Source organism: Periophthalmus magnuspinnatus, chromosome 6 (genome assembly GCF_009829125.3).
Source record: "Periophthalmus magnuspinnatus isolate fPerMag1 chromosome 6, fPerMag1.2.pri, whole genome shotgun sequence".
NCBI classification, from domain to species: Eukaryota; Metazoa; Chordata; class Actinopteri; order Gobiiformes; family Gobiidae; genus Periophthalmus; species Periophthalmus magnuspinnatus.
Window position 1 is genome coordinate 26,685,235 of NC_047131.1, and position 26,942 is coordinate 26,712,176.

The 26,942-nt window shown below is 38.2% G+C and overlaps 2 protein-coding genes across 3 annotated transcripts in view; one reads left to right on the forward strand and one right to left on the reverse strand.

Moving 5' to 3' along the window:
• Positions 1 to 15: 15 nt before the first annotated feature.
• hsbp1b (heat shock factor binding protein 1b) lies at positions 16 to 1,626 on the reverse strand. Its single transcript, XM_033967933.2, has 4 exons — positions 1,462 to 1,626; positions 801 to 867; positions 583 to 709; positions 16 to 471 (listed from the first exon to the last, which is right to left on the reverse strand). Exons 1-3 carry the CDS (start codon positions 1,504 to 1,506, stop codon positions 585 to 587), a joined length of 237 nt encoding a protein of 78 aa, XP_033823824.1. The 5' UTR covers positions 1,507 to 1,626; the 3' UTR covers positions 16 to 471; positions 583 to 584.
• Positions 1,627 to 1,648: 22 nt separating this feature from the next.
• The window catches only part of si:dkey-246g23.2 (solute carrier family 66 member 2), a 45,744-nt gene continuing 20,450 nt past the window's right edge, over positions 1,649 to 26,942 (forward strand). Inside the window, exons 1-4 of one of the 2 annotated variants that reach the window (XM_055222739.1) lie at positions 1,649 to 1,977; positions 3,212 to 3,427; positions 4,171 to 4,304; positions 26,481 to 26,697. In XM_055222739.1, the coding sequence (XP_055078714.1) occupies positions 3,216 to 3,427; positions 4,171 to 4,304; positions 26,481 to 26,697 (563 nt within the window). In that variant the 5' untranslated portion in view covers positions 1,649 to 1,977; positions 3,212 to 3,215. Of the gene's footprint in view, positions 1,990 to 3,211; positions 3,428 to 4,170; positions 4,305 to 26,480; positions 26,698 to 26,942 lie in introns of both variants that reach the window. The other variant, XM_033968166.2, reaches the window with a different exon arrangement.

Consider the following 26,942-nt stretch of genomic DNA (forward strand, 5'->3'; position numbering starts at 1 on the left):
CGAGAATAAAAATACTAAGAGACCAAATAGGTATGTTTTATTATGTGATACAGAACTGTAGCAAATCCTATTAATGATGGAACAATCTGTTATGGAATGCTGTGGACATTGCAGTTGTACATGTAAATGTCCATGTTTGTAAAGTATTAAAAAGACATTTTGAGTTCATGAAATTGTCAGTTAAATCAGTATTTGGAACAAATGACCCATATTTCCATGTACAGGTTTACTTAAATATTAAAGGATAGTGGTAAACTACCTGCTATTTGTGAACCAGCACTAGGTACAGAAGGGCATCGACACAACCTACCTATAAATGTTCATCTTCAAGTCATTACATAATAACAATTTCACAATATTCAATATATAAAAGCATTTTGCACAAAAACACATCAAATCAATAGAACTCTTGTCACTGAGGAAAAGTCTGCCACTTCTGAATACAAGACTTCATATTCCTCTTCAAGGAACCTGTAAGGAGAAAAAAAGTTTATGTACACCTTTCCTCACATGGGAACTTCAGTCTTCAAATACCAGAAGCAGCTAGACACAATATTGAGTGTTATTTATTTGTAACCTAACCTTCATGATGAGCCTTGACCCTCTTTAGGTTTTTCTGGTGTTCCTTCGATCTCTTCAACACCTGCTTGCGTCATCAGATCAGCAATGTTTTTCTCCAAGTCATCAATGCGGGTGCTCATCTCATCAAGTGAGAAAGTTAAGGCACATTTAAACAACACACTGAAAGGTACAGTAATAATATGTACATATAAGCAACAGCTCGTGTTTTGTAAGGATATTCCTTCCAATGATCTGGTCTGACATGGTCTGGAACTTGTCTTGCATTTGTTGCAGCAGAGTCTGAACCTAGGAGAGAAGAAACAGTGTAAGGTCTGTTGGTAGAACAATAACAACCATGAATATAATAATCCAGAAGACAGAGATGATTGTAGACTTCTGGAAACAGCGCCCCTTCTTAGCAACAAGGCTTTTTTCATTTTTGTTTCTGTCATATAAGCAGAAAGCATCGTGCCTGGCACTGGTGGCGTGGGTGTGCAAGCGTCTCCATAACAACTGTTAAACAATTATGCCAGGTATCGATCAAACAGCAGTGAGTACTCTTTACTATTTCTTATAGCTAAAGAGTTGAAGATTAGACACATTGATCTTATTTACCTTCGACAACGGCCAGTGTTAAAACAATATTCAGCATCGCGAAGAAACCACGAACAGTTCGAAATAAGAACAAACATGTTTCCCTGGTCAAATGATTATCCTAACGTCACATTACCCCGTGTATGTTTTTAGGACAATTTATTTATAATGTGTGTGACGGTAAGACAAGACATTGAGTTGAAGGAAAAAGACAGAAAATGTAGCCCGCGTTTAGCCTAGCATCCACTGCAGTAAAAGCAAATGCTAAGGCTGTTAGCATTAGCTTTGGACCAAGAATCGACTCACCACATTGGTTAGATCCTGCACAGACTTGGGGTCAGTCTCAGCCATGTCTTTGAATTACTGTACAGCTTAACAAAGTTATAAGGAAGGTGTGTTCAAATTGTAACTAACGAGCTTGTAAACAAAATGTAGCAGCTGGCCCTGGATCCTCCCTCTGTGCGGTCAGCTGTTCCTAAACACGAAGTATCGCGAGATCAGCGCAGCAACGCAAAGCAGTGTGGATTGTGGAGTTCTGAGGCACTGAGCGCTAACACTACTGTTTTCTAACGATACTGGATCTTTGTTTCAAATCAGTCGGTGCAAGTTCCTCTCGCTGCTGAGCAGCGCAAACTGCACCACCAGTAACTCATAAGATTAGCGCAAACTTTACGAGGTTCCTGATGGTGGTGTACGCATCTGTGCGTGAGAGACGCCTACTGTGCTCGCCAGGGTTTTCTAAGAACATGTTAGGATCTGAAAGTTGAATGTCCCCAGGACAGGAGAAAAACAAGATTCCCACCGCGGCCCCCACATTTTAAGGTAAAACAGCAGGTAGGTGAATAGGAATAGAACACTGTAAATACTTGTGTGTGTAACTCTTTCCAGTAACAGTCCACTGTGGATGTAAAGTCATTCTGATGGTCTGTAGTACAGACCATCAGAATGACTGTAGTAGAGGCTTCCTGAACCACACAGGACAGTCCTTAACGTAACACCCTTACACATGATTAAAATTTGGTTTCTCCAAACAAATAATCGTGTTTGATAAACCACACAGATTTATTTAACGTTATGTAGAGCTGGGTATAACCTTTAGTTTTGTAACTCTAGCCTCGTAGCCACAGCGTGTGCAGGTTGTGTTTGTGCAGCCCAGCCCCTTACAGCTATGTTATAACTGTAGTATAGGCTTCTGTTAGTGAGGATAAAGTTACCATACTCTCTTCAGTGGACAGAATGCAAAGCTTTGTTTATCTAAATCTGTCCCATAGTAGGTGGTAAGATGTTTCTTACAAAAAAAAAAAACCTGTTGGTGTAGTCTGCCTGAACAGAATGCCTCAGGTTCTTGAAGGAACTTTAAGCTGTAGTAGCTGACTTGTCAGCTGACTTTTAATATGGTGAACACCACTGTGCTTTTGTTTTGTCACACAAAAACAAATGAATTGTCTTATTGTAACCTATTACCAACATTGCTATCTTATGGTCTTGTCATTGTTTTAATGTGTAGGTCATACTTTTGTGTACATAGCAACACATACCAGTCCAGACCGGCCCAGAGGCGAGCTTTAACCTGTCATTTCTATTGTAACATTAATTTATAGTAATTCTATGAAACCTAGTACAGACATACATTTAATACACTTTAATACACTAGTTGCTGTAAGGCATATTCTTTGAAACAAAGACACGTGTTTTGTCTTATCTGTGCATGACATGAAGAAACCATGTGGTTAATAGGGTGACACTCCCAACCCACAAAAAATGTCAGTGCTCATATTTCATTTTCATGTCAACTGTTTCTGGTTCCTCTGGAAATTATTTGTGGAATAGAAGCCTATTTTTATTGACTTACTACACATGACTAGGTAGGTAGTAATTGGAATGTTTTCAGTGTTATTTAAACAAGGTGCCTCATTGTAACTTAACCCAGGTGTTGGTTCTGTTAATTTTAAGCTTTCAAGAGGGAGTCACTCAAACATCTTTGGAAGCAAAACTCCTCAAATATATGGCCAATACGAAGTTTCTAAAGCTCCACCTTGAATTCTTCCCCTGACAGACTCATGATGGATGCTGGTGTGGGCTTGCAGGAGGAGGATGTGGAGGAGTCCTGGACAATGCTGTCATGGTTCGCCTCTTCTCTTATGGTGTTTGGAGGAGCCCTGCCTTATGTGCCCCAGTACCAGGAGATCCAGAGGTCCAGCAACACTGAGGGCTTCTCCACCAGAGTGTGTTTAGTGCTCCTCATAGCCAATATTCTACGCATTTTCTTCTGGTGAGGACGGTTACTGGTGGGTACTTGATAATTGGGGGTGTAACGCCTTTTTGTCCTGTGGTATGACACGCCTTTGTAGCAAAATTAAAAAAAAAAAAATTAAAAATCTGTCAGTTCTACAACAGCTTATCCTGTCACGCCGCTGGACATTCATTACAAAGTTGCTATGTTAGAAAATTCAAATAAATTAGTTAATATGTCTATGGTACTAGTATCTGTGCAACTTATCTTAAAGAATCTTTTTTAGCAATTAGCGTTGGATTTTTCTTAGGATATACAGCTGCTGCACTGCCGGAAATCAAATTGGCACATGTTCAAAGTTTTTCAGAAAAGTTGTATTTTTACAAAAATAAGAAAATTGTAATCATTAGTATTTAACTGTAGCTTAAATCCATAACCCCTGAACTCTTCCTGGTGCATAAATGCCAGATGAGCTTGTTCTATTTTTTGTGTAATTGTTATGTATTGTGTTATATTTAAACATTATGCTATCTCAAACCTAAAAAAAAACCTGAAACCCACTTGCGGCAGGAGCAATAGCTGCCTGGTCTGTTGGTACTTTGGTGAGAATGGTATAGGGTGAACTCACACAAATGTGCAAAGAGGCTGGCCATGTACTACCGGTATAAATATCAAAACCTTTCCCAAGCAGCACTGTGCAAAAAAATGGGAGCTGTGTTTGTTGAAAATGTTTGGTTCATGCTTTTTAAATTATCTTCTATTTCCATGTGTGACTATGGTAGGATTGGAAAGCAGTTTGAGCTGACCCTGCTTCTTCAAAGTGTTGTGATGATCCTGACCATGTTTGCCATGCTCCACCTCTGCTGCGCCGTCCAAAGCACCAACCGAGTGAGCACAAAACAGCACAGACTTTCAGGTATTGTTCCTCTTAATGCAGTGTCTTAATGACTATACCAATACCTGGTTGATAAATGCCAACTCCCAATTATTACCAAAAGAGGGAGCCATTGTTGAAGATTTTCTGTTATTGTCAGGGATATTGTCACTTGACTGGAAGCTCTTCTGTTAGATGGATGTACACAGTTAAGGCATCCATTCATGTTAAATAAAAGGCCTTTCAAATAAGGAACTACATTGATTGTTTTCTGTGCAGTGACAAAAATTACTCATTCATCCATTAGTTAATTTAAAGTTTGTCGTTCTTGTTATTCAGGGGTTTCACTCACAAACAAAAGGTATTTGCTGCTAAGGACCCAAAGTTGAAGACTTTTTGCATGCAGATGACAAATAGAGATTGTAGAATGTAAAAAATCTATCCAAGTAAAATCAGCATCCGCAATCCTGTCAAAGATATTATTTTCAAGGTCAAGCATAGAGTGTTTTATGAAAACTTCATGCACTAACTTTCTCTCAGCTCATAAACTATTTATGGCAACAGAGTTTGTGCTGCCTCTTCCTGTTTGTGTATTAGTGTGTTACCATTTTTATTGATCAAAAATTAATGACTCAACTAGGCACTATTATTATATTGTAGATTGGTCCTTCAACAATAGTATACACATAGTTGTCTATAATTTTTAAAGCATTTTGTAATAAATTACGGATGACACACACTAGAATTCCTGTTTATGACGGGGTGTTTGACCTGAGCTTCTCTCCTGAAGCACTCCCATTTTCCATAAGGCTAGGCTGGAGGTCCAGTTTCACTGTGGGCTATCATGTGTGCAGGGGACTGCTAGGGTTTGGACTAAAATAGATCAGCACAAGCTTCCGTCCCAAATGCCCCTAACTCTCCCTTCACCCCTCCACAGTTAAGTCCTTCCAGCAGAATAGGGTCATTTCTATGTTAAGAAGTTGCTTCTCCCCAAGACACAAGTTGGCGTGAATTCTGAATATTTATTAATCTTTGCAGTAGAGCTTTCGTCTTTTCTTCACAGCAAGAATCCCATTTGATTTCCGAACCCTTTGGTTCCACCATTGACCGCTCTTCTCGCAGTCTTTCATCTGGTGATTTTGCTTCTGTTTCATCTACTTTCGCCTTGTCTTGTTGTCCCAGTTCCCTTTTTGTGTGTTCAAAAGACAGTGCCACGGCCATGTGTCATACAAGGGTCAGCAAGGATATGTTCTTACAGCCTTCAACTGTCCACATAACAAAAATCAGTCCACTAACCCAGACATACAATCCAGTTTATTAATTCTCTTTGGTCTGTTTAAGCTTTAGTTTTAGAGATGTGTAAACCCTGAGAGCAGGAAGAGCTACAACATCTTGGGTCTTGTTTATAGCATAATGTCAAGCTTGGCCTTTAGGTCTTAAGGTAATGCTTCTACTAATAGTTGAAGCCCCCAAACGCTAAAGTGCACCTTTTTTCCTCCAAAGCGCTTCAGATTTTTTAATTTTTATAAGCCTAGAGGATTTCAACACAATTAGGGCAGAATTAAATTTTCTCACCAACTCACCTTCATTATCATTAATAAGCTGCAGAAAGGTGAATAAGAATTTCATTCTTTTTCCCTGTCTGAACTTTAAAGCCTTTTTAATGCATCACATTATTTTATACATTTACACAAATCTATCTCTTTTAAGACAAAGTTTAAGGTTTTATGGGACAGTTGTTAGTTCTTGAGATGATGTATTGCATAGCTCTTCTGAAGTCTAAAATTGGAGGCCTTGGTGAGTTTGCATTGGTCCCCCATACAGAGCTGACTCAGAGCTGTGACTTTGCAGTGACTTCCAGTGGGGGCTCCAGGGCTCCACAGGAACAGTCCAGGCCCAATGACAAAGGGACTGGGAGGCTGATAAGGTCCAAGGAGAAGGGACTCTTTTCAAAGACAAGCCTCAGGCTTAGTGTCCCATATGCTGCCACGAGAAAAGAAATTACTAGAGCTATGAAAATGGATTGAGGTGAATTGTTTACATCTTTCATAAAATATAAGTATAAGTAATAAGTATTTTATGAAGTCTCTATAATCTCACAATGACTGTTCAGAAAAATGCCTCATGATGTAACATTCTCACTACCTGGTAAAAATATGAAGTCCATAGGATGTCTCATGCGAGTCAAATAGCAATTGACCAAAACTAACAAAGATTCTCAGTGTTGTCTTTAAGCAGTGTACCCTGTCTAGACCCTAGAAAAAGGTGTTGGGTTGGTGGTGGGTTGTGGCTGTACTAACCAGGAGGACAGTGCCTTTCTTCAGAGCAGGAGTTCTATCCACTCTATATCACACATGCACTTACTTATTTGAAAACATAATGCATTGCTTTTACAAATTGATTCAATATAACAAAATATTTGTAAGATATTTTAGTTGTTTTATTAATTTGTCCAGATCATGAGTTTAACCAGAACAAATGAATCGAAAAAAAAATTCAGATGTGACAGAACAGCCCCCTCCATTGGTGACTTTATATAATTACATGAGATGACTCTGGCTGTTCTGACTTTCCATGCATGGTGTTTTTACTCTTTTGCGCAATTTCTTAAAAGCTATGTTTCAAGTACATTTACTCAGCTGAGCCTCTCATCTCCTGCAGCCCTGTGAGTCAGCGAGCATGTTGTCCACTTTTCTATTGAGCATTCTGTTTGTGTGAGGCAGGAAGGAAGCATATACTGGCGCTGTGAACACAGGAAGGGACGGGCTTCTTGACAGTCAGTATTGACCCCCGGTCATCCTTAAAACCATGGCCACTCAGAGCAGAAAGCCTTTTCAATTTGTACAAGATAACCTCTCCGCCAGAGGTGAGGCTGAGTAGACGTTAGAAGCGTGATGGGAATTACTTAAAGGAAGAAGAGTGCCCGGGTCTTAATTCAATCTCACTGGTTTCAAATGATGCTGATTTTCACACAAGAAAACAGCATATAAGCTCACACTTTGTTGTGTTTTAGCGTCAGCTGCAGGTGGAAGGGATAGTTCATCTTGGTAGGATCTGGTTGGTGATGTTGCCAGACTAAAACTGTATATGTATGTGTATAGGCAAGGCAAGGCAAGTTTATTTGTATAGCACAATTCGTACACAAAGTAATTCAAAGTGGTTTACAGAATAAGAAAGACAATAAAAGACTTAGACGTAGTTAGTTGGTTTGAGAGATGGTGCAGTTGATGATGGGTTAACTAAAGGCAGATGATTCTCTGTGGATATATTTACAGGAAAAATAATTAGTGTTTGGATTTTGCTTAAGAGAAACATTTGTCAGCTGTAGTTAACTGCCTACAGTCTTTGCGTTAATAGCCAGCATGTTACAGCGTTGCATTTCTTAGCGACACACATTGTTGTAACATATTCAGTCCATGGCGCAGTGCAGTGATGATGACTCTGCCACTCACCTTTATCTGCACTTCTCAGGCCCTCTGCAGCAGGACAATGCCAACACCAACACACAGCCCAGGTGAAGCCATTTCCATACAGTCCTGTACAGTTCAACGCAAAATATGCTTACTGTCAACATCTAGCAAGTTTAATTAAACCCCAGATAACAGCAAACTTGAATTAGTTAGTCGAATGAAGCCACTTAGGTGAGAGATGCGGGATATCGAATGACTTGAGCTGAATACTTATGAGACGGAAGATAATTGCATGTCTTAAAGGAAACAACTAAAACAAATGTGTAGTCCTGTCACAATAACTATTAAGTTGAGTTATCATTCAGTATAGGTTAAATGGAACAATCATTTTTGGGAGTGATGGGAGTGAATGCTTACTGTGGGGACTTTTTCTTTGTACTAGTGGGGAACATTTAGTTATTTTTCTGTTCTACAATAAGATTCGAGCTTTAGAGGGTTGAATGAATAACTAATTATAGATATAAACCTACTACTAATAGTTTCATTTTGCTGGTTAATTATTGCAGCTAATGTTTTTAATCATATAGTACATTTAGAATAGTTTTTTGTTCATAATTCTAGGGTTTTTGCGTCAGTGGCATAAAGTACTTTCAATATTACCGTTTATCGTCTATATTTTCGAGTTGAGTTCTGAACCACAATGTCTCACGATTTCTTTTTTGACCAAGATTTTGATCCCTCGAGTGGTATGCTTGACATTTTTTAATTGTGTGATGACATTTAGAAACTATTAAGAAGCTGGAACATTGCTTGAAGCCGCTGGAAATTATGCAGTCCTAAAGTAATATTTGAAACAATACATTGAAAACTACAGTATGTTGACTATTTTCAGTTTTAAATTAGACCTAGTACTGCACTTTTCACATTTCACTTGTGTCTTGGTCAAAGTACATAGTTGTATTTTGCATATTTGGGTAATGATGGAGAGGAAAATTACTATAAGAACTTATCATTCAATATTTGAAAGGTGGAACAATTTTTTTTACCATCAGTATTTATTGTGTGTACTTTTTCTTTGCACTTTTGGGATTATTTTGGTTATTTTTTTGGCTATATGATAATATTTGAGCTATAAGAGGTTGAATTAATAACTTCTATGACTCATTACAGATGCAAACTCATTATTAAAGTGTTTCATTCTGCTGTTTATTTATTGCAGCTCATGATTTTTTAACAATTTCGTAGATTTAGAATACTTTTTGTGTCAATCCGCTCTTGAATCATTGTGTCAGTGCTATAAATTAGCTTCAATATTATTGTTAATTGTGTATATTTACTTCAGCAATATATCGCACTTAGAAATTTGTAATCGTGACAGGCGTAATGATGGGTAATTTGGTAAAAGCCAGATTAACATGTTTAGCGCTCTTGATTTGAGTTGTACACATTATCAACCTGGTACAGCCTTTGGTGAAAGTGACTAGGGAAAGGTGGGACGTCCAGATGAATACTTGAAGTTGATTAGCTGAAGCGTCAGTTTAGCTGTTGAAGGCAAGGTGATGGGAGCCCACAGAGGAGAGAAACCACACACCCTTCTGAGGTTTTAGACCAGCAACCTGTCCTCTGAATATGAGGTCAAAATAGTGTAGTAAAAGTAGGTGCAAATAGTCAAGTCCACTAATGGCTGGATTCCATTAAACTGCTTTGCGTGAATATATTAGCCCATATCCTGTCAGCTTCACTATAGCTCTAACACTAATGTTTGTAACACCTGTGTTTTTTCTAGTTTGGCAAGCTCCAAATCTGCTGTGAAAAATGCTTCCATTAGTTTAGCAGTGCTCTTGCCATACTTCATTACCTCTGCCAATGAATCTTAACACTTTTGCTGACAAGACCATTTGGAACAGTGGATCTTGTTGTGTGCTTTTTTAATGTTATGTCCACAGTACACTCAATTACATTAATGAACTTCAAAATACAAGTAATATGCTACATTAAATCATTCAAATTGCCTTAAAAGAGGTATTGGACATTGAATTGGCTTGGAATTATTGGCAATTGTTATAGATTCCTTGTTTCACTGCAGTATCAAGGTGTTTTAACTAATTTGACCAAAACATAGTCTGACCTGTATCTAAATTTAATATCTGGAACTAACACATATTCACTGGTGACTCATGTGTTTGTAAAACTACTTCAGTAAAAGTTTATTTTAGTTTTTACAATGTGCAAATGTTTTAGCTGCTGTATAATGCAACTGTGGGAGGAAGTAGCCCAGTTCATTCCCCATGTCCTAATTGGGATGACAATGTTGTGCTCTGGGCACTAACCCTCTGTGAGAAAAACACTACAAGAATATCAGTTCACTTCCAGTTTCCACAGCTGGGTTTCTATATAAAACAGTACATAGATACAAACATATTGGTTAAATCTTCTACAGATTCAACTTAAGTTCATGTATCTGGACTATTTCCAACTACAGCTGAATTCAACAAAAAAATGTTTGTCAAAACCGCAAACAATGCACTAAAAGGTGACAAGGAGTGGCTCTTAAAACTAGCACAAGATCTGACCACATATTTCACTCAAACCTCTTCAAATTGCACCTACTTCAATAATTGCAATTTGTGAACAGCCTCCCCCGAACTGTCCAGTGTGTGTCTCATTTTTCTTAATAAACATGCAGTGCCTATGCAACCTCCAGCAACAGTTGCATTACGTTGCTTGTGTATTTGCTTTTGTTTTGCTGCCAGAACGTACATTCTATTCTGCAGCATGTCACAGGGGCAGCTTCTCTCACCTCATACACTCCATGGCATCCCAGCCCCAGCATCTCTGGCTTCTCCGGGCTTAATCCAGATGAAACCCACCAGGAACACTTTCCAGAAACGGAGCCACCTCTGCTGGCTCTTTCAGAACTTGTCAGCTTTCAGGATGTAATTAACATATTTTTATCTCTACAATCCCTGTTTTTATTTATTTATTTATTTATTTTGGTTTGGCAATTTGAGCTATTAATTAAGGCAACATCCATTTACATAATGAGATGTACTATCTGCCAGATGGAAAGTCTGAAAAATGTATATGCTAACCAAACTGTTATTCTAGCCACATCGCTTTAAATTACTCATAGCACAGAGTAGTTCATCAACCAATATAGCAAAAGGAATCCATGCAATTACTGTCTCTGATCAAGCAAAAAATCTCCCTAATATCAGCTGACATTGTTTACTCACACCAGATGCGTAAATTTAAATGAATTATCCAGGCCGTCCAATTTCAATATGCCTATGGATGGCCGAGCGGACCTGGAAGTATCAGTGTAAAAAACATAGCCCTGAATGGTTTTCTTACATGACAGCTTTATTCCAATAACACTTTGAGAAAGTGTGCATGTTAAGGCTGAGTGTGTGGAGTGTAATGAGGGGAAGCCATTGTTCCATCTATAATATTAGCAAATGTCAACATGTGCCCTAATGCGACTGGGAAAAGCTAATTTTATTTGCACAAGCCCTGAATGGTTATTGCCTTACTACTTCAACAAAATGGAATCATGCTGTGTTTTGCATCAAGTGCACATCTGAAGCTGTTTGATCTGAGCTCTGACCAGTGCATACTGCCATTGTGTCCTTGGGCAAGACAAATCACCAACCTAGACTGTATGAATGTAATAAGTGAGGTACTGGAGGTGATTAGAGAGCTTAGTGACTTGGGTTATCAAAAGGATTATACCCAGATAAATAATTGATACTAAAACTAGTGTCAAAAAGACTCGCCTGAACAAATATCAGTATTTTAATCATGTTGCATAAATATGGCCTGAATAGTTTTTGAATGGTCTTGCTCTATATCACAACTAGTATAATACCAAATGTTTAAGTTATTTTCCTTTTTGTTGGATTAATAGTATTAACTACAGAGCTTTTTTCTTAGTATCAAAATTAAGTGTGAAATTCTTGTATAGTGAGTTGGGACAACATTGTAATAAATGGCGTACACACACGGGCAGGTCTATGAAGGGCAGCTGATTACAGAAGTTTATAATTACCAGAATGGGAAGTGTGTGATTAATGGTTTCTAGTGTCACGTGTCCTAAAATAGATTAAACTGTCAAAATGAACTCATAAAAACATAATCTTCAGTATATCACCAGGTAATTGCTTGTTCTCATTTGTGTGGCAGTACTTGGCTGTAGGCCCATGTATTTTGTGTCACTATAGAAGTGGAGTTCCCCTTATGTGAAGTTGCATTTGTGTTGACCGGGCTCTGTGCTGTGAAGGTGACATTATTTGATTGGGGAAGGCTTTGCTGTGGCGTACACAATTGCAGTTACAGATCCAACAATACCTGGCCCGCCCTGCCCTGCTCACTTTGTCTGGTCGTCATTATATTTGATTCGGCCAGCTCTTATCTCTATAGGATGGAGGCCTCCCGTTGATAGTGTGTCTGAACAAAGGCTCGTATTAAATAGTTTAAAGCCCTCCGGTGCCCAATGCTCTTGTGTCCTTATCTCAACCCCGCCGTGCTCATCGACTACAGGCTTATTATCGAGGCAGATCACCTTCATGCACACACAGGTTCAGCTTTGGCTTGTGTCTGTTACAGCAAATGACCAGTCCTCCCTCCTCATCCCTTGTTCAGGTGACACTCATTAACTGAGTTTATTCGACCTGTTAATAGGGACAAATACTTTGAAAACGGCAAGGACAAGCACATGCCTCAGTGACTCATTTGGTAGTGTGCGGAAGACGTACCAAAGCTACTTCATTTTAACCTTTTGTTTTATTTTCAAGCTATATTTACCTTACTATAAAATGTAGTGAGACTGTATATTGTTGAATAAGATGTGTCACATTTGCTGGTTGTACACTTGTGTCTTTGTTTGTTTATTTATTTATTCATTCCGATTGGGGAAAGGGACAAAAAAAAGAGAGAAATTTCACAATGGTAACTGTCTATATCAGTGGCTCCTAAACGTTTTATGCGAGTGACGCCTATTTTACCTGCAGATACATTGATGATTTTCTAATCTATGTTATAATGTTGTTTCCTCATCAAAAACATGCCTGAAGTTGTGTTTTGTTTCATTCAGACACATATTTTAACACACAAACCCACGCTGTTGATGTTCTACATGCATCTCCGTGATGGAATGTTCAGCAGTTGCCATGGTGATACAAAGCACACATTAGCAAACACTGTCAAAAAAGTTTTAAGATAATCTGAAAACTCAGGAAAAAATGCAAAATGGATTTAAACAACACATTTTCAGGAGCCTGTGATCAATATGAGCATTTAACAAAAAAGATGAGAGTGACTAACTGAAAAACTTGACTGTAATATTACGTGTGAGGGACTTGGTTAACAGCGGTCAGTTCTTTATGGTCAGATTGTGTTAAAACAAAGCTCAGATTAAAGTCTAACAAGCCTCAGATAGAGCGGTGCTTACAGTTAGCATCACACCCCCAGGAAATGTTGATGACCAGATCAGCTGCGTATCAATAGTTTGGATCTTTATTCTACAAACCTCTAAGGACCCCGTGAGAATGTTTGACGATACAAATTTGAGGAGTTCTGACCCCCAGGTTGGGAATGACCTGGTCTACACCATCTGTGAAAACCCACACAATGGATACAGTTTTAGTTTAGCCAAAGATCAGAAGAAAACCTCCATGGCCTGTAGCGTGAGTCACTGTATAAGTTTGACCTGTGCTGCTGTCTGTTGTGTCTCAATGCTTCACTTCTTCAAACCCTCTTTTTTCCTCTTCTGTCTTCCAAGACCACTGCAGCCCAATGCTCCAGGCTTTGTGCTTTATCGTTCCAAAGACAACCAGCGGCACCTCTATTTTGTTCGGCCGTTCAGAGCAAAATGAATGTGACTTTTACAGGAATTCTACAATGTGTTTCCATTATGGACAAAGTCACTACTTTTGTTTAGCAGTGATTTTCTGCTGTAGAAAACATCATCACCTTGAAAGAAATTAAAATCTGTATTACTTCTGATAGGAAAAGTATGTTATTTTACTATCACCGTTAAGCCAGCAGCAACAATTCACCCACAGTCACAAGCTTGTCCCAAAGTTTTTCCTCTGACTTGTGAGCTAAAAGTTTGCTATGTAACGTTTCTAATGCGTCACCTACTTTAATCCATGAATATGTTATCGCTTTCCCTGGAATGTTCCACGATACCTTTAAAAAATGTGCATTCTGAGCACTCTGAGTGGGGTCCCCTCTCCTGAGACATGACATGTAACCTGTGCTGGTACTGTCTTCTGCTTGTACCCAGGTATAGGTTTAATGCCATACATATATTCATGGAGACAAGCAGTTGGAACCTCTGCCAGAAATGTTACATAGTGCACCTTTCTTTCGTTTCTTTGTTTTCTTTGTTTAACCTTTCGTCCATGTCGCTCTCCCTTTTCTGTCCAGATTAGACCATCTTTTATTAAGTGCCCCATTTGAGTGCACCAGCTTCACAAAAGGTCCTACAAATTTAAAACAGTCTAATTAATAATCAGACACCGCCCACCCTTATACCGGTACATATCGTAAAGTTAAATCACATCCAAATCCCCTCTAAAAGTACGAAAAGCCAACCCCTCCCTTTTGAAACGTACACAGCTCCAATTACAGATGGAAGCCCAATGTGAGGAGGCAGCTTTTCTTGCTGCTGTCAGCTCAGTGTCAGTGTGCTGCTGTGATGCAGTGTTATCAAACCAGCTCCAGCACAGAGCAGCCTGACGGGGAAAGCTGTCACACCACAGTCGGACACAGAAGAAACTAAGAAAAACAGCACAAATGGATTGCTTTATCAGCTATTGTTCAGATCCTGGTGGGAGTGATTATTATGAAAGTTACCGACTTCTGTTTTTTTCTGTTGACAAAGGTATGGGTTGCAGAATGATGAAAAATGAATACAGTTGCCAAAGTGTGTAACAGTAACTTCTGATTGGGAAAATGTCCCCAAACAAACTGGGTTTAGACCGTTTCTCTTTTATCAGTGATCAAGTAACATTATAATCACACAATGTTTTTCTCTTGATAGCTGTTAGTGAGGTGAATAGAGACCAAGTGGACAAATGGAATATAGGAACAATAGGGAAGTGTAAGGATTTGAGGTTTACACAGATCTGTACTCTGGTAATTGTGGATCATAGAAGGAACAGTGCTGAAGATACACTACAGACTGTATAAAGAAGTGGACTAAGTGAGCGTGACGTCACCCATAGTGTTCAGCTCCTGTCAAATGAAGTTCCTCGAGGCTAGAGCAGTTATAGGGGCGAATTTGGAGCCAAGTTCCATATTTGAAACTCTGACCGTGAGTATCATAGCAACCAAAGAGCCAATCTGAAACGATGCTGTTGAAGTGCACCTATGAGCACTTCCTCTTTGGAACACGGTGGCTAGCCTGTTAGCTCTGTCCATTCATATATATACAGTCTGTGAGATCAACCCACATAAGCTACTATAGTCTAAAAAGTTTTGGAAAGAATTGTGGGCTCAGGCTGCATAGCTCAGTTTTTATACGTGTCATTTTTTTTTTTAATCCAAAGAATTTTATATTACACTTCATTATAACCCCAAGTAAACCACTTTAAATGTGTGCAATTCCCCTTGAACAGAGTGGACACTTGATTGCTTTTGGTCAAGGCAAGAGCAGAGCAGCCGCACAGTGACTTTTTCACAGAGCTGCTTAGTGCACCTGCCGTGTCCGGAGTGGACTTTTTGCATACTGGGATTGTGCTGTTGACTCACATTTATCTCTCAGCACCAGGCTGTGCAGGTTGCTGGCTGTCAGGGACGCAAGTGGCCCAGAGCACTGGAGCTTGAGTTAATGTTAAAAGGCAGTTAGGAAGATGGGTTTGGCCACTGTATCCCAGAACTGTCAGTGAAGAGCTAGTGTTTTCTTCTGTGGAGACTGGAGACATGCCTACTGTAGTGACTGTGGAAAGTACAAAACTGCACAATTTAGTTTGTATTAAGTTTTGGAAATTTGAATAATTGTGACTATTAGACTGTAACCATTGAGCCTTTATTTATATATATATATATATATATATATATATATATATATATATATATATATATATATATATATATATATATAAAATAACTGACTAGTCATCTTCTAAAGTTGCCAAAAACTGTTAGTTGCAGCCCTATTTTGTATATCATAAAAATAAATATGAAATGAAAATGTCTTGAACTGTGTCTCAGCTGAGGCACTGTTCCAATCTTCTCATCTCTCACAATTCATAAACTGAATAGCACAGTTATTTTTACTGAGCAAAGTTATTTGAGCCACATGCCAAAATAGTCATCCATTGTTGCTCTCCATTCCAGAGCCTATATCATTTGGATTCAGATTGTGCTCTTTTAGCCCCCACAGAATTATGTGTAGCCATTTTTTAGTTTTTATTTATATATATTATTATTCAGTATGACATTTTCTAGTTGCTGAAATCTTTCTTTGGGAGAAATGTGTTTTGGTCTTTGGGCTACAGGTTGTGGTCCGTTGGCGTTGGTGAAGCGTGAACAGATATTTGCATGCAGACCAGATTTGTATTTTGTATCTTGCTGTCTGATGTTTAGAAAGTCTGATGGGTTTTCTTGGGGAAAAAGGCAGAAACAGATTGTGAAAGTCCTGCGCTGAAATATTTTGGATATTTTCAAAAAAACTTTAATAAATAAACTTTAATTAATTTATTCAGTGGTACTTTGTAAACTGCATCTCATTAAAACTGACTAAACCTTACGTAGTACTGTAGTTCAAAATAAAAGTTTGATTTGCGTATTTTACATTTCATTGTGCCTTACCTGGTGTTTTGCAGTGTATAGGACTGTCTGATATTTTTTGCTCTTGTGCATAATTACATATGGAGCTCATTACTATATGCATAAAAGGTTATTGTACTCAGAGGCATGTTTACATATGTGCACTCCATTAATACCCAACAAAGGTCGTGGGGGTCAACAAACAGTTGTTGTGGGCTGCTGTTGCCGGTGCAGCTCATTAGGGAGAAAAACATTCAAACATGCACAGTAAATGTGAGATGGAAATATAGTCGAAGTATATAGGAATAGAGGAGTTGTACGTAAGGTCATATATGTCTAAGGCTAGAGGGTTTTAAGCATGATTTTAACCCTATTTGCCCCTCCATAAGGTTGGGGAGGTGTGGCGTGAGTAGAGCATCTCATATGGGATTAGTAGTTGTGGTACTCCTTGTGTCGGTGATTCTGTTACAGCTTTTTGTTGAGTCGCAGCTCCAGCATGTTGGAAGATGTCACTGGCGATCAACTTTCCAACAACCAATCAGAGCCCGTTGCCTAGTGACAGCACTTTAACTGTAGAAATTGCAGAGTACACAGCACAGCGTTTCTTCTCTTTGTTTCCTTTTCACTGTAAATAAGCACACCTGTCACAATAACTCATTTTAAAGTATGATATATTGCTGAAGCCAATATAGATGATAAACGGTAATATTGAAACCAAAATTATTCACACAAACGTATTCTAAATGTACAGTGTTGATAAGTATTGGTGAGCTGAATGCAAGTAATTAGTTCAAATTTGATTATATTGCAGAGAAAGTGACCAAAAATTGTCCACTACTACAAAGAGAAAGTACCCACGAGAAATCATGACCCCCAAAAATGATTGTTCCATTTATAATATATTAAACGATACGTTGGTAGAGTAAATATTGTGACACACCTATAAATAAGATTGTATTCTAAGAGCCACAGATACCTCCTTGTATCTTTGTGTATTTGTTTTCCTCTAGATACACCGTTGAATCATCATGGCATTTTTGCTTAACAGGCTTCTGCAGAAAAGCAATACAACCGACTTCTGTCTGTATATATATATATATATATATATATATATATATATATATATATATATATATATATATATATATATATATATATATATATATATATGTATATATATATATATATATATATATATATACACATACACACACACTTTTTTTTTTTCTATTTGAGAGATAATTTTATACAGTATGTGCGCTGACAATGTTTTGCTGAGCTGCATCTGGTGCTGCAGCGTTCTACTGTTCTCTGACCTTGATACTCAGCATTCATATGGTCCTCAAGTGCTCACGGCTGCATCTTAAGAAGCTGCTCCTCCGATTGCGCAGTGTTCTTGTACTTTTACTGTAGAAATGACCTGAATAATACATGATTTAGTGATTTACTGGGGGGTAATGAAGGTTTCAGTATAATTTTTTGTGTTTCAGGGCCAAACCCACTTTCAATCAAGTGAAAAAGTCTTTACCTTGTTCTACCAAATTTACTCTCTAATTATTTTTATCAGTGTTAGTTTATTTTTGACTGATTATAGGATGTGATGATTTCATTCTACCAGATGGCAGTGCAAGAGCCAGATTTGCCCATTGATTATGTTGTACTTTCTGTTGAAATGTCTAAAAGGTAAATAGAAAGATAATTTCTATTCGTGACTAGACCCAAGAACTCGCTGTATTACAACAAAAATCTACATTTGTGCAATATTCATTTCAGCTGCCCCAATCTGTATTAAATATGTTTGCTCTATAGAATGTTGTGATGTCGTGTGAACCCCAGCAATAAGCATTTGTTGTATTTTTAGTTAGGTGAATTTTAAGTGATGCAGTCAGCTGTGAAGTTTAAACTATAGAGCAGAATCCAGTTACTGTATATGGCAGATATAGTGGATCTTTGTTACTGCATGTAACCTTTCAAACAGATGGGTTTCTTCTGCAGAATGCGCTGTTGTTAGTTCAGCCTGACATTTAGCAGCATTGACTCTAAATTCCCGCTCCTCTGGGGGGAAAACAACAGGACGTGGGGCAGCAAGTGTGAAATGAAGTGGATAATGCACTATCCTTAACTTATAGACGTTTCACTTTCTTTTTGTTTAGACCAGACTGTGGTACGCAGTTTGACTATTTTCATTATTTAGAGACAAATCTATTAAAGCTTTTGTCCTTCTTTGGCTTCATCATTACTTGGTTTATAGGCCTGTCTTGATAACACATTTTGAAGTGCGATGTATAGTTGTAGTAAATAGAGACGATAAACGATAATACTGAAACCAAACCATAAAGCAGAATTATACCCAAAACTACTCTGGAGTATAAGTCGCACCAGCGAAAAAAACACATAGAAGTCGCACTGGACTTACTTCTTCATCACAGTTCACTAGCAAACACATAAAATATAACATAAGCTCTGGCTCATAATACATATACACACAAAATTGCATATGAACACACGGAAAATATACCTACCCCTTTGGTCTGTTGTAAACAAATACGTGAACTGAAAACTTTCTATTTTACTTTTTGATTATTTCTTAAATAGGGCTGTGTCGAGTAAGACTTCACTTTAGCGTAAAAAAAGGTTGAAGCGGAAAACAGGAAGTAGTTTTTGTGACCTTAAACTAGACTTATGATAAACTAAACATTTACTTTGTTATTGTTCCAAATGGAAAATGATCACCTTTATAAATGAAGGGGAAATAAATAAGGGGAAATTAAATATGAAATGTATAAAAGAAAACGAGTCAAGTCAATTTTCTTACAAGTATTACAAACACACCAGCACCATCTAGCGGTCAAACAAGTGAATTGTAACATGTATAATCAACCGTTTCCTAACACATACATAAACATGTACATGAAGCATAGACAACAAACTGAATACGTGTCTGGTATGTTAACGTTACGATATTACGTTAAAATATTAAAAGTTAATCAGATAACTAAAGCATAAAACACAAGGTAACAAGTTTACTCTCAATCTCACTCCAAATCACTAAATCCATGGAATTCTTCATCCTTGGTGTTGCTTCTGAACAACTTTGCCTGTTCCCAGAGGTACATGAAGTGCTGCTTCGGAAGTAGATAAAGCCTGTGTCTGTGTGGCTGTCATGCTGGTACAGAAGCCTATAGTGTCCTCGGCCAGTTGTCAGTGTGACAATAAAAATGATGTGAAATTATATATTTTAATAATTTCACATATAAATTGCATCTGAGCATAAGTCGCACCCCGGACAAACTATGAAAAAAAAGTGTGACTTATAGTCCGGAAAATACGGTACGCATCAAATTAAACTGTGTTCAGCTATTTAAATGAAATATACATTTTGAAATCAGTTGTATAATGAATTGTATAACAGCATTTTTGTATTAACTTTCAGGGCACTACATTTTGATAGCATTATCTTCTGTCCAGAGTAATTTTTTGGCAATTTTTGAGGAAACTAAGTAAATGTGTCCCTTTGTGAACGTGTCTTGCCTTCAGCTGCCACAGCCACTAGTAGTTAGTGACATCACAAAAGACTGCCCTCATTACAGTTTGAAGTGTGGATACCCTTCTCACTCCCCTTTGTAGTCCTCCAGGTATTGCAGAGTTTAGCAGTTCTATTTGAAATGTAGTTTGGGGCAGAATTTTTTTAGTCCCACCTTAAATAATTCTTCCTTGTGCAACTCACACTTTTTTGGAGGTGGTGGAATTTATTTTATTTATAAGCGCCTTTCAAAACACTCAAGGACGCTGTAGAGAACAAGAAAAAAAACACACACAATACAATACAAAACTGGATGATTGGTTATGTGGTGTAGGATTGTGTCAACAGGTAAATTTTGAGTCATGATTTGAACAGAGTAAATGAGTTGATGTTGCAGAGATGGGGTGGGAGTGAGATCCAGAGCTGGCCAAGAGAAAACCTGAAAAATACTATCATTTAATTGGCAAAGTTTTAGTTTATCCAATCCACCCACAGAAGCCCATCTTTTGTTGGAAATAAGGCTGGAACGGCTCAGTGGTTCTCTGCCTGTCCAAATGACTGTGAAGTTCTCTTTGCAGTTCTTATTAAAAGTCGACAAAGAGGTATTAGTGGAGCTTTCCGGTGTGTCCAGCCTGTCAATACTTTTCCATAGCTGTGTTCATGGACTGTAAAGGAGCAGCTTGTGGAGTGTTGAGCAGGTCTGGAGAGCGTGGACCTCATCATGGCCTGAGTGGATGTAGCAGAGATGTCAAACAAGAGCCCTCACACTCCGCGCACAGCTGAGTGAGCTCTCAACCTGACAGTGCTAAGTCAGCCCATCCACAGCGCTACAACTGTCAGACTCCATTGCCGTCTGTCTGGCTTTGGACTCCGGTCTGCGGCGTGTTGTGCCGCCTGCTCTGCCTCCTGGGAGTTTGAGCGTATCTGTGAGACTCTAGGTAGACTTTGCTCTGTTTCTCATCTGTTTTACCTCATCCTGATGGAGCAAGAACTAATCAGCGTTATACCTCTGACAACTACACAAGCAGTCATCTGAATTCTTAACAGCGTTTTTGATTTGTGAGTAATTTTTAGGACATTTTAATTGGACCAATCATCCAATATCATACTTAATAACTTAACTAAAAGCTGGAATGACTAATTGGATTAATCACGATTGATATTGCACTTTGCAGCTTTTCGACTGGAGAGAATACCGCCTGCTTGTCTCCATGGCGATCTTAATCCTAACGCTTCACCTGAAATTTTCTACAAATATATATTTATGTTGCATTTATTCAATTACAGGTGTCGTATTGCGAGCAGACTGAGCAGTAACCCCTTGGCCGGGTCACCTGCTTGTCTCCATGGGAATAGATAACTAAAATGCTGTACTGCGGAACCTTCCAGACAAGTCCAATAGTGCACAGAAAAAAAAAAAGTTGAATGGTGTACGTATGTGTGAACTGAAATCACCCTGTCAAAAATATCACATGAGTAAAAGTGGGTCTTTGAAGGACATGTGCCTCTGTGGGAGATTGGCTCGTCGTGTCTGTCTGGGGCACTTTCTCCACCACCTCTGTAATTGAATTGTGTAAACAAAGACTCTCTCTGGTGTCTGGCCGCTTTGAAGTGCATTGTCAGCCCTCAAATCACACCAGACAAGACGCCGCGTGGAAAGGTCAAGGCACCTCTCCGTCTATGACAAGGATGTTTTTAGGCGATGATGTGTCTGACAAACCGGGAGTAAAGCAGGTCAAAGTAGAGGAGGAGATGTACGGGAGTGCATCAGGACAGATACAAGAATTGAGTTCATGAATGATGCATAGATTTTCATTATTCGGATCTGGGCACTTCGATCGTACAGGTAAACACGAGAATGCTGAGATGGGAGGAAGAGGCAGAGAAGGGCGTCGCGTTAATGTTTGGAAAGTAATGGATTTTCCGTTGGATAGGTAAATGGAGGAGAGTAGTTGCTGTACATAGGTGAGGAGAGGAAACTATATTAAAGTTTTAGAGATCGAAAGAGAGGCCAGTAAGTGCTTACAGTGGAAACGACGGAACTTGAACACTGTTGTACGTTTTGGTGAAGCTGCTCTGTACAGTAGCGAGACCCCTCCTTTATATTCGGGGGAGGAGCCAGTGGTGCAGATTGGCAGCCTCGCTTCCATCAGTCTACCCCAGGGCAGCTGTGGCTATAAAAGTGCCGAATATGGACTGAATGAATTGGTGATTTTCAGATTCTTGAATGATGTCATACTCCCAGATAGCGGTCAAGAGCCACATTTCCTCTATTGATTACATTTTGCTTTTCCATGAATTATGTAATATGTAAATTCACACATATTGAGCTTGATCATTTCTATTAGGGACTACACCCTAGAACTCCCTATTTATAAAAAAAAAAATACATAATTTGAACAATCATCATTTTAGCTGCCCCCATCTGTGTTAAATATTATTGTTTTGTTTTGTTTTTTTTCTTTTTTTCTACTAATAATTCATGATGAAAACTGAGTGTTGTTGAAGCATTTAGCGGGATAAACATTACCATTGTGTTTACTTACATGAGCACATTGCAACCATTGTTTGCTTCTCTCTTGTGAAAGTGTGACATTTTTTCTGTGTGGGCTAAAGCTCTGAACAAACGTACTCTACAATCTACTGTAGTACATTTGACTCTTTCTGAACCTGTTGTCAATAGCAACGTTTGTATATTTCACTTTTCAGAGCACTGACAGCGTTTCAGTGTGTATTACAGAGTAAATTATAAATGTCCTTGCCGCACTCGTGACTTTATACCACAACACTTTTGCTTTTGTTGCTCCAGTGAAATCATCCTTCACCAAACTAGCCTTTTTTCAAAACAAATAAAATCATTTCTCTTACGCTTATAAAAGATGGCCTCTGTAATTCTCCGTTCACTGAAAAAGCTACTTGTAATTCTTTTCAGTTTTTCTTGTCCCTGTCTGCACTGTTATAATAGTACGGACGAGCTTACAGAAAGTCACGCCCCAACATATGATAGTATGTTTACCCCTATTCCCACTTTACATATTGTCAGCTGGCCATGTGTCTAAGCGTGGCTCTATGTAACAAAGTCATTAATCACATTTGCCATAAACATGCCACAGTGAGCTGCAAGATGTCTCTCTCTGGTTTGTTCCAGGTTGCAGTAGCAGATGCCGCCTGTTGGTGTGTAATGAAAACAGCCCAGTCTCACGCTGTTTAGGGCTGGAGCTGGGCATCTGTATATCTGCAGCTAACAAGGCAGTTTATATTAACTAAGCTGTAGTTGACATCATTCAAGCAACAAAGTCTGTCTTGTTTATGTATTGGAAATAAAAATAGAACAGTACAACAAAATGAAAACGAGACGACAGTAGCTGGGATGACAGTAGTTCAGTTGAGTGTTTGTCCTGTGATTCAAAGGTCGGCAGTTCGAATCCCACTCTTGACGTAAACATCATTGGTTCAGCTGTCAGATCCTCAGGTTGGCAGTGCGATTCCAGCTCTCACAGATGAATGCTGCTTTGTGTCCTTGAGCAAGAGACTGAACCCCTCTTGCCCCTAGTGCCTGCGTACACTGGTGTGTGAATGTGTGTGTGAATGGGTGGTTGAGTGGTTCTTTGATGTTTTGATAAAAGACCAATCTAATGAAAAATCGAGATCTACTGATATGAGGAAAGAGGCATGATTGACCCTAGAAGCCACTGTATTACAATTTTAACAATATTAATTTGAGTGGTATTACATATTATTGACCTATAGATACGCCTGCCAATTACTATATCAACTTTTCATTCAATACATGACAGATGGAACTATCATTTTTGGGGGTCAACATTTATTGGATATTATTATTATTATTATTATTATTATTTTATTATTATTTTATTATTATTTTATTATTATTTTATTATTTATTTATTTTTAAAAAATATTTATTTATTTATTTTATTTTTTTGCACTAGTGGGAACATTTAGTTATTTTTCTGCACAATGATAAGATTTAAGCTGTAAAAGTTTGAATTATTAACTTCTATGACTCATTATAGATGCAAGCTAACTACTTAAGTGTTATATTTTGTTATTTATTCTGTTATATTGTACATTTAAAATACTTTTTAAGGTAACTCTGCTTCATGGTTTGGTTTCGGCGTCATCGTTTATCATTTATATTTACTTCCACAATATATCGCACTTCTAATTTTGTTATCGTCACAGACCTACCTATAGAATGTTGTGAGATCATCTGAATTCGTTTAATTTGTCTGACATTTGACAACAATGCTACCCAACCAATTGACAGTCATTTCCTATAATAAGATAAGATAAGAGAACCTTTATTTGTCGCACAATGTGGAAATTCCAATGTTGCAACACAGTTATAATTAGAGTTATAATTGGGTTTTGCCACTGCAAGAACCTCCATTCTTTACTATCAGCTCCTTCCATACAAAGGAGACTCTAAGACATTCAGAACACATTTTGATAACACAATATACAATAACTCCTTTGTTGCGATATTTTCTTCATTCACTCTAACCCGCTATGTAAAGAAATGTCAAGTGGTAAATAATTACGTCCTCATATTTCTAATGAATTTTTGCCTCCATTGGGCACTCAAAGCCCTTTACATCAGCATTACTCACACATTCACACACTTTCATACACCACTGTACACAGAGTCAGTCACAATGAGTTCTGACTGAAACGCAGTTCAACGTTTGTGATTAGAGTAAAGGTCCGACATAGTACACTCTGATTTTGTGCAGCAAACAAAAACAATGGTGGCTTTCAGATTGTGATGTGATGATGACATACTCTCAGATGGGAGGCAAGAGCCAGTTTTCTCTACTGTTTATATGACATTTCCATGAAAATATCTTAAAATAAACTATCAGGTTTTTGTGAATTTACCTTTATTGACCCCAGAAGAGAATGGCCAGTATAATGTTGTATTATCTGAGTGCTGAAGTGATTACAGTTTAGATTATTTTTCGAGCTATCAGAGCCCAAATTATTAGCGCTAGGAAACAAACAAATAGACTATTAAACATGTGGAGGTGTTTGAGAATATGGTTGATATGTATTGGTCTATGTGGCTACTTTCTGAACCAGCTGATTTTTGGAGGGAGCAAAATTCAGAGTCATGTGTTTGTTTTTAGGCATAATTTGAAGTTCAGATTTTTGGTGATATTTAATTCAGTGAGCTTGGATAGTGCATTGTCACACCTGAGCTCCCTGGCTGATGTTGTCTTATTAGTCTATTACCCCCCGTTTCGCTGATGTCAGCCCATTTTTAACTCTGCCTCTGCAGTTAAACATAAGCAATGAGCCGTCATCACTCACGTCGCTTTATGGTTGGCTGAGGGGATGATTTGCACTGTCAGAAAGCTTGACGAAGCAGAGCCGAAACGTATTCCTTCATAAACTTTCCGTGGTGACTTGAACAAACTCCGCCAGACCTTATTTTGCTTGTTTATTAAAAGTGAAATGCCTAAAGAAAATGCAATTCCATATCCCATTACCATGTCCAAAAAGTAGCCCCGTCTTTTTCATAAAATACAGTTTGTTTCCAAGATCTTACAGCAGCATGGGACAACATTGGTCTTTGTAGGCATTTGTATTGTAAAAGGATCAGTTGAAAAATGGGCCTGTGTCACTGCGGAGATAGCTTTGGACTAAAGGCAATAAACTTTCTAAATGTATAGTCTAGCCTTGCCAAGAAAAGACTTATTTCAAAGTAATTCAAATGTAAAAGCTTGGACAAAGTCATTTATTTGTTGTTCAGTTCAGCTACATATGTGAATGTATTGATTTAGAAAGGCTGTCTTTGCAGAATTTCCGCTCACTAATGAAGGGCGCTGCTCACTTCTTTCCTGCTGTATAATCATTATGACTCTCAGTCTATATGTCTCCGTTGCTCTTTCGTGTGCATTTGCAGGTTTACTTAGCAGATACTCACCTGTTGAGCCACAAAAGTTACAAAAAAAAAAACAAAAAACATTATTCTTAAGATAGCCACAGTCAAAGAAGAGATTTATTTGTGTGTTGTGAGTTTTTAACCTGTTTTAATGTTGAATATTTTATGCTACAAAATAGTTTCAGTTACATATAAATACAAAATAACTGGGGCATTTCAATAGATATTTGTCTAATCTTTTTCCCAGTTCATAGGAATTTCATGTTTCCATACGTCAATGTGCACGCTAAATCTACGTTAATAATCATTTTAGAATAACATTTAGCTAATGACCCAAATCACACTGCATATTGTGTGTTATCAAGTGTACAGAAGACCATATCTTTACAATAATGATAACAGGAATCATCATTAAATTGTAGTCCCTTGTGAAATATGATTTTGTACAAATACTAATGCAAATACAATGTAAAAGGGCCGTGCATGGTTCAATCCTAATATGTTACTGTTATAAAATACTGAAGTGAATGAATAGACTAAAGCTTTTAAGTTTTATGGGCAAACAGGATTCTTGATCTGCAATTCCCTTCTCCCGCTGACAGAACTGGACCTGAACTACTTTTGGAAGTGGAGCCTGTTTGAGGACTACCTGCTGTTCTGTTTTGGCTTCACGGTGCTGTGTGCGGTGGTCACTCTGCTGCTGCTGGACTCTGCCGTCTTTGTGGAGACACTGGGGTCCCTGGCTCTCCTGTTTGAGGCTATGCTCGGACTGCCGCAGCTTCTACAGAACTTCAGCAACCGCTCCACTAAGGGCATGAGGTACAGTCGACTCAAACACACACACGGCATTACAGAATTTGTGTCATGAGTTCATTTTAGCGTAAGGGTAGAGGGCAGCGTAGCTCTTGGGGTGATTAACTGGTTTTGAAAATGTGAAACGTGGATCAGTTTTTGTTTCATGGTTGTAGACTAGATTACAGTAATATTAACTATAAAACAGTACAGTTAAAAGGCAAATTAAACAAACAATACACAGACATGAATCAATACTAAAGCTAGTATCA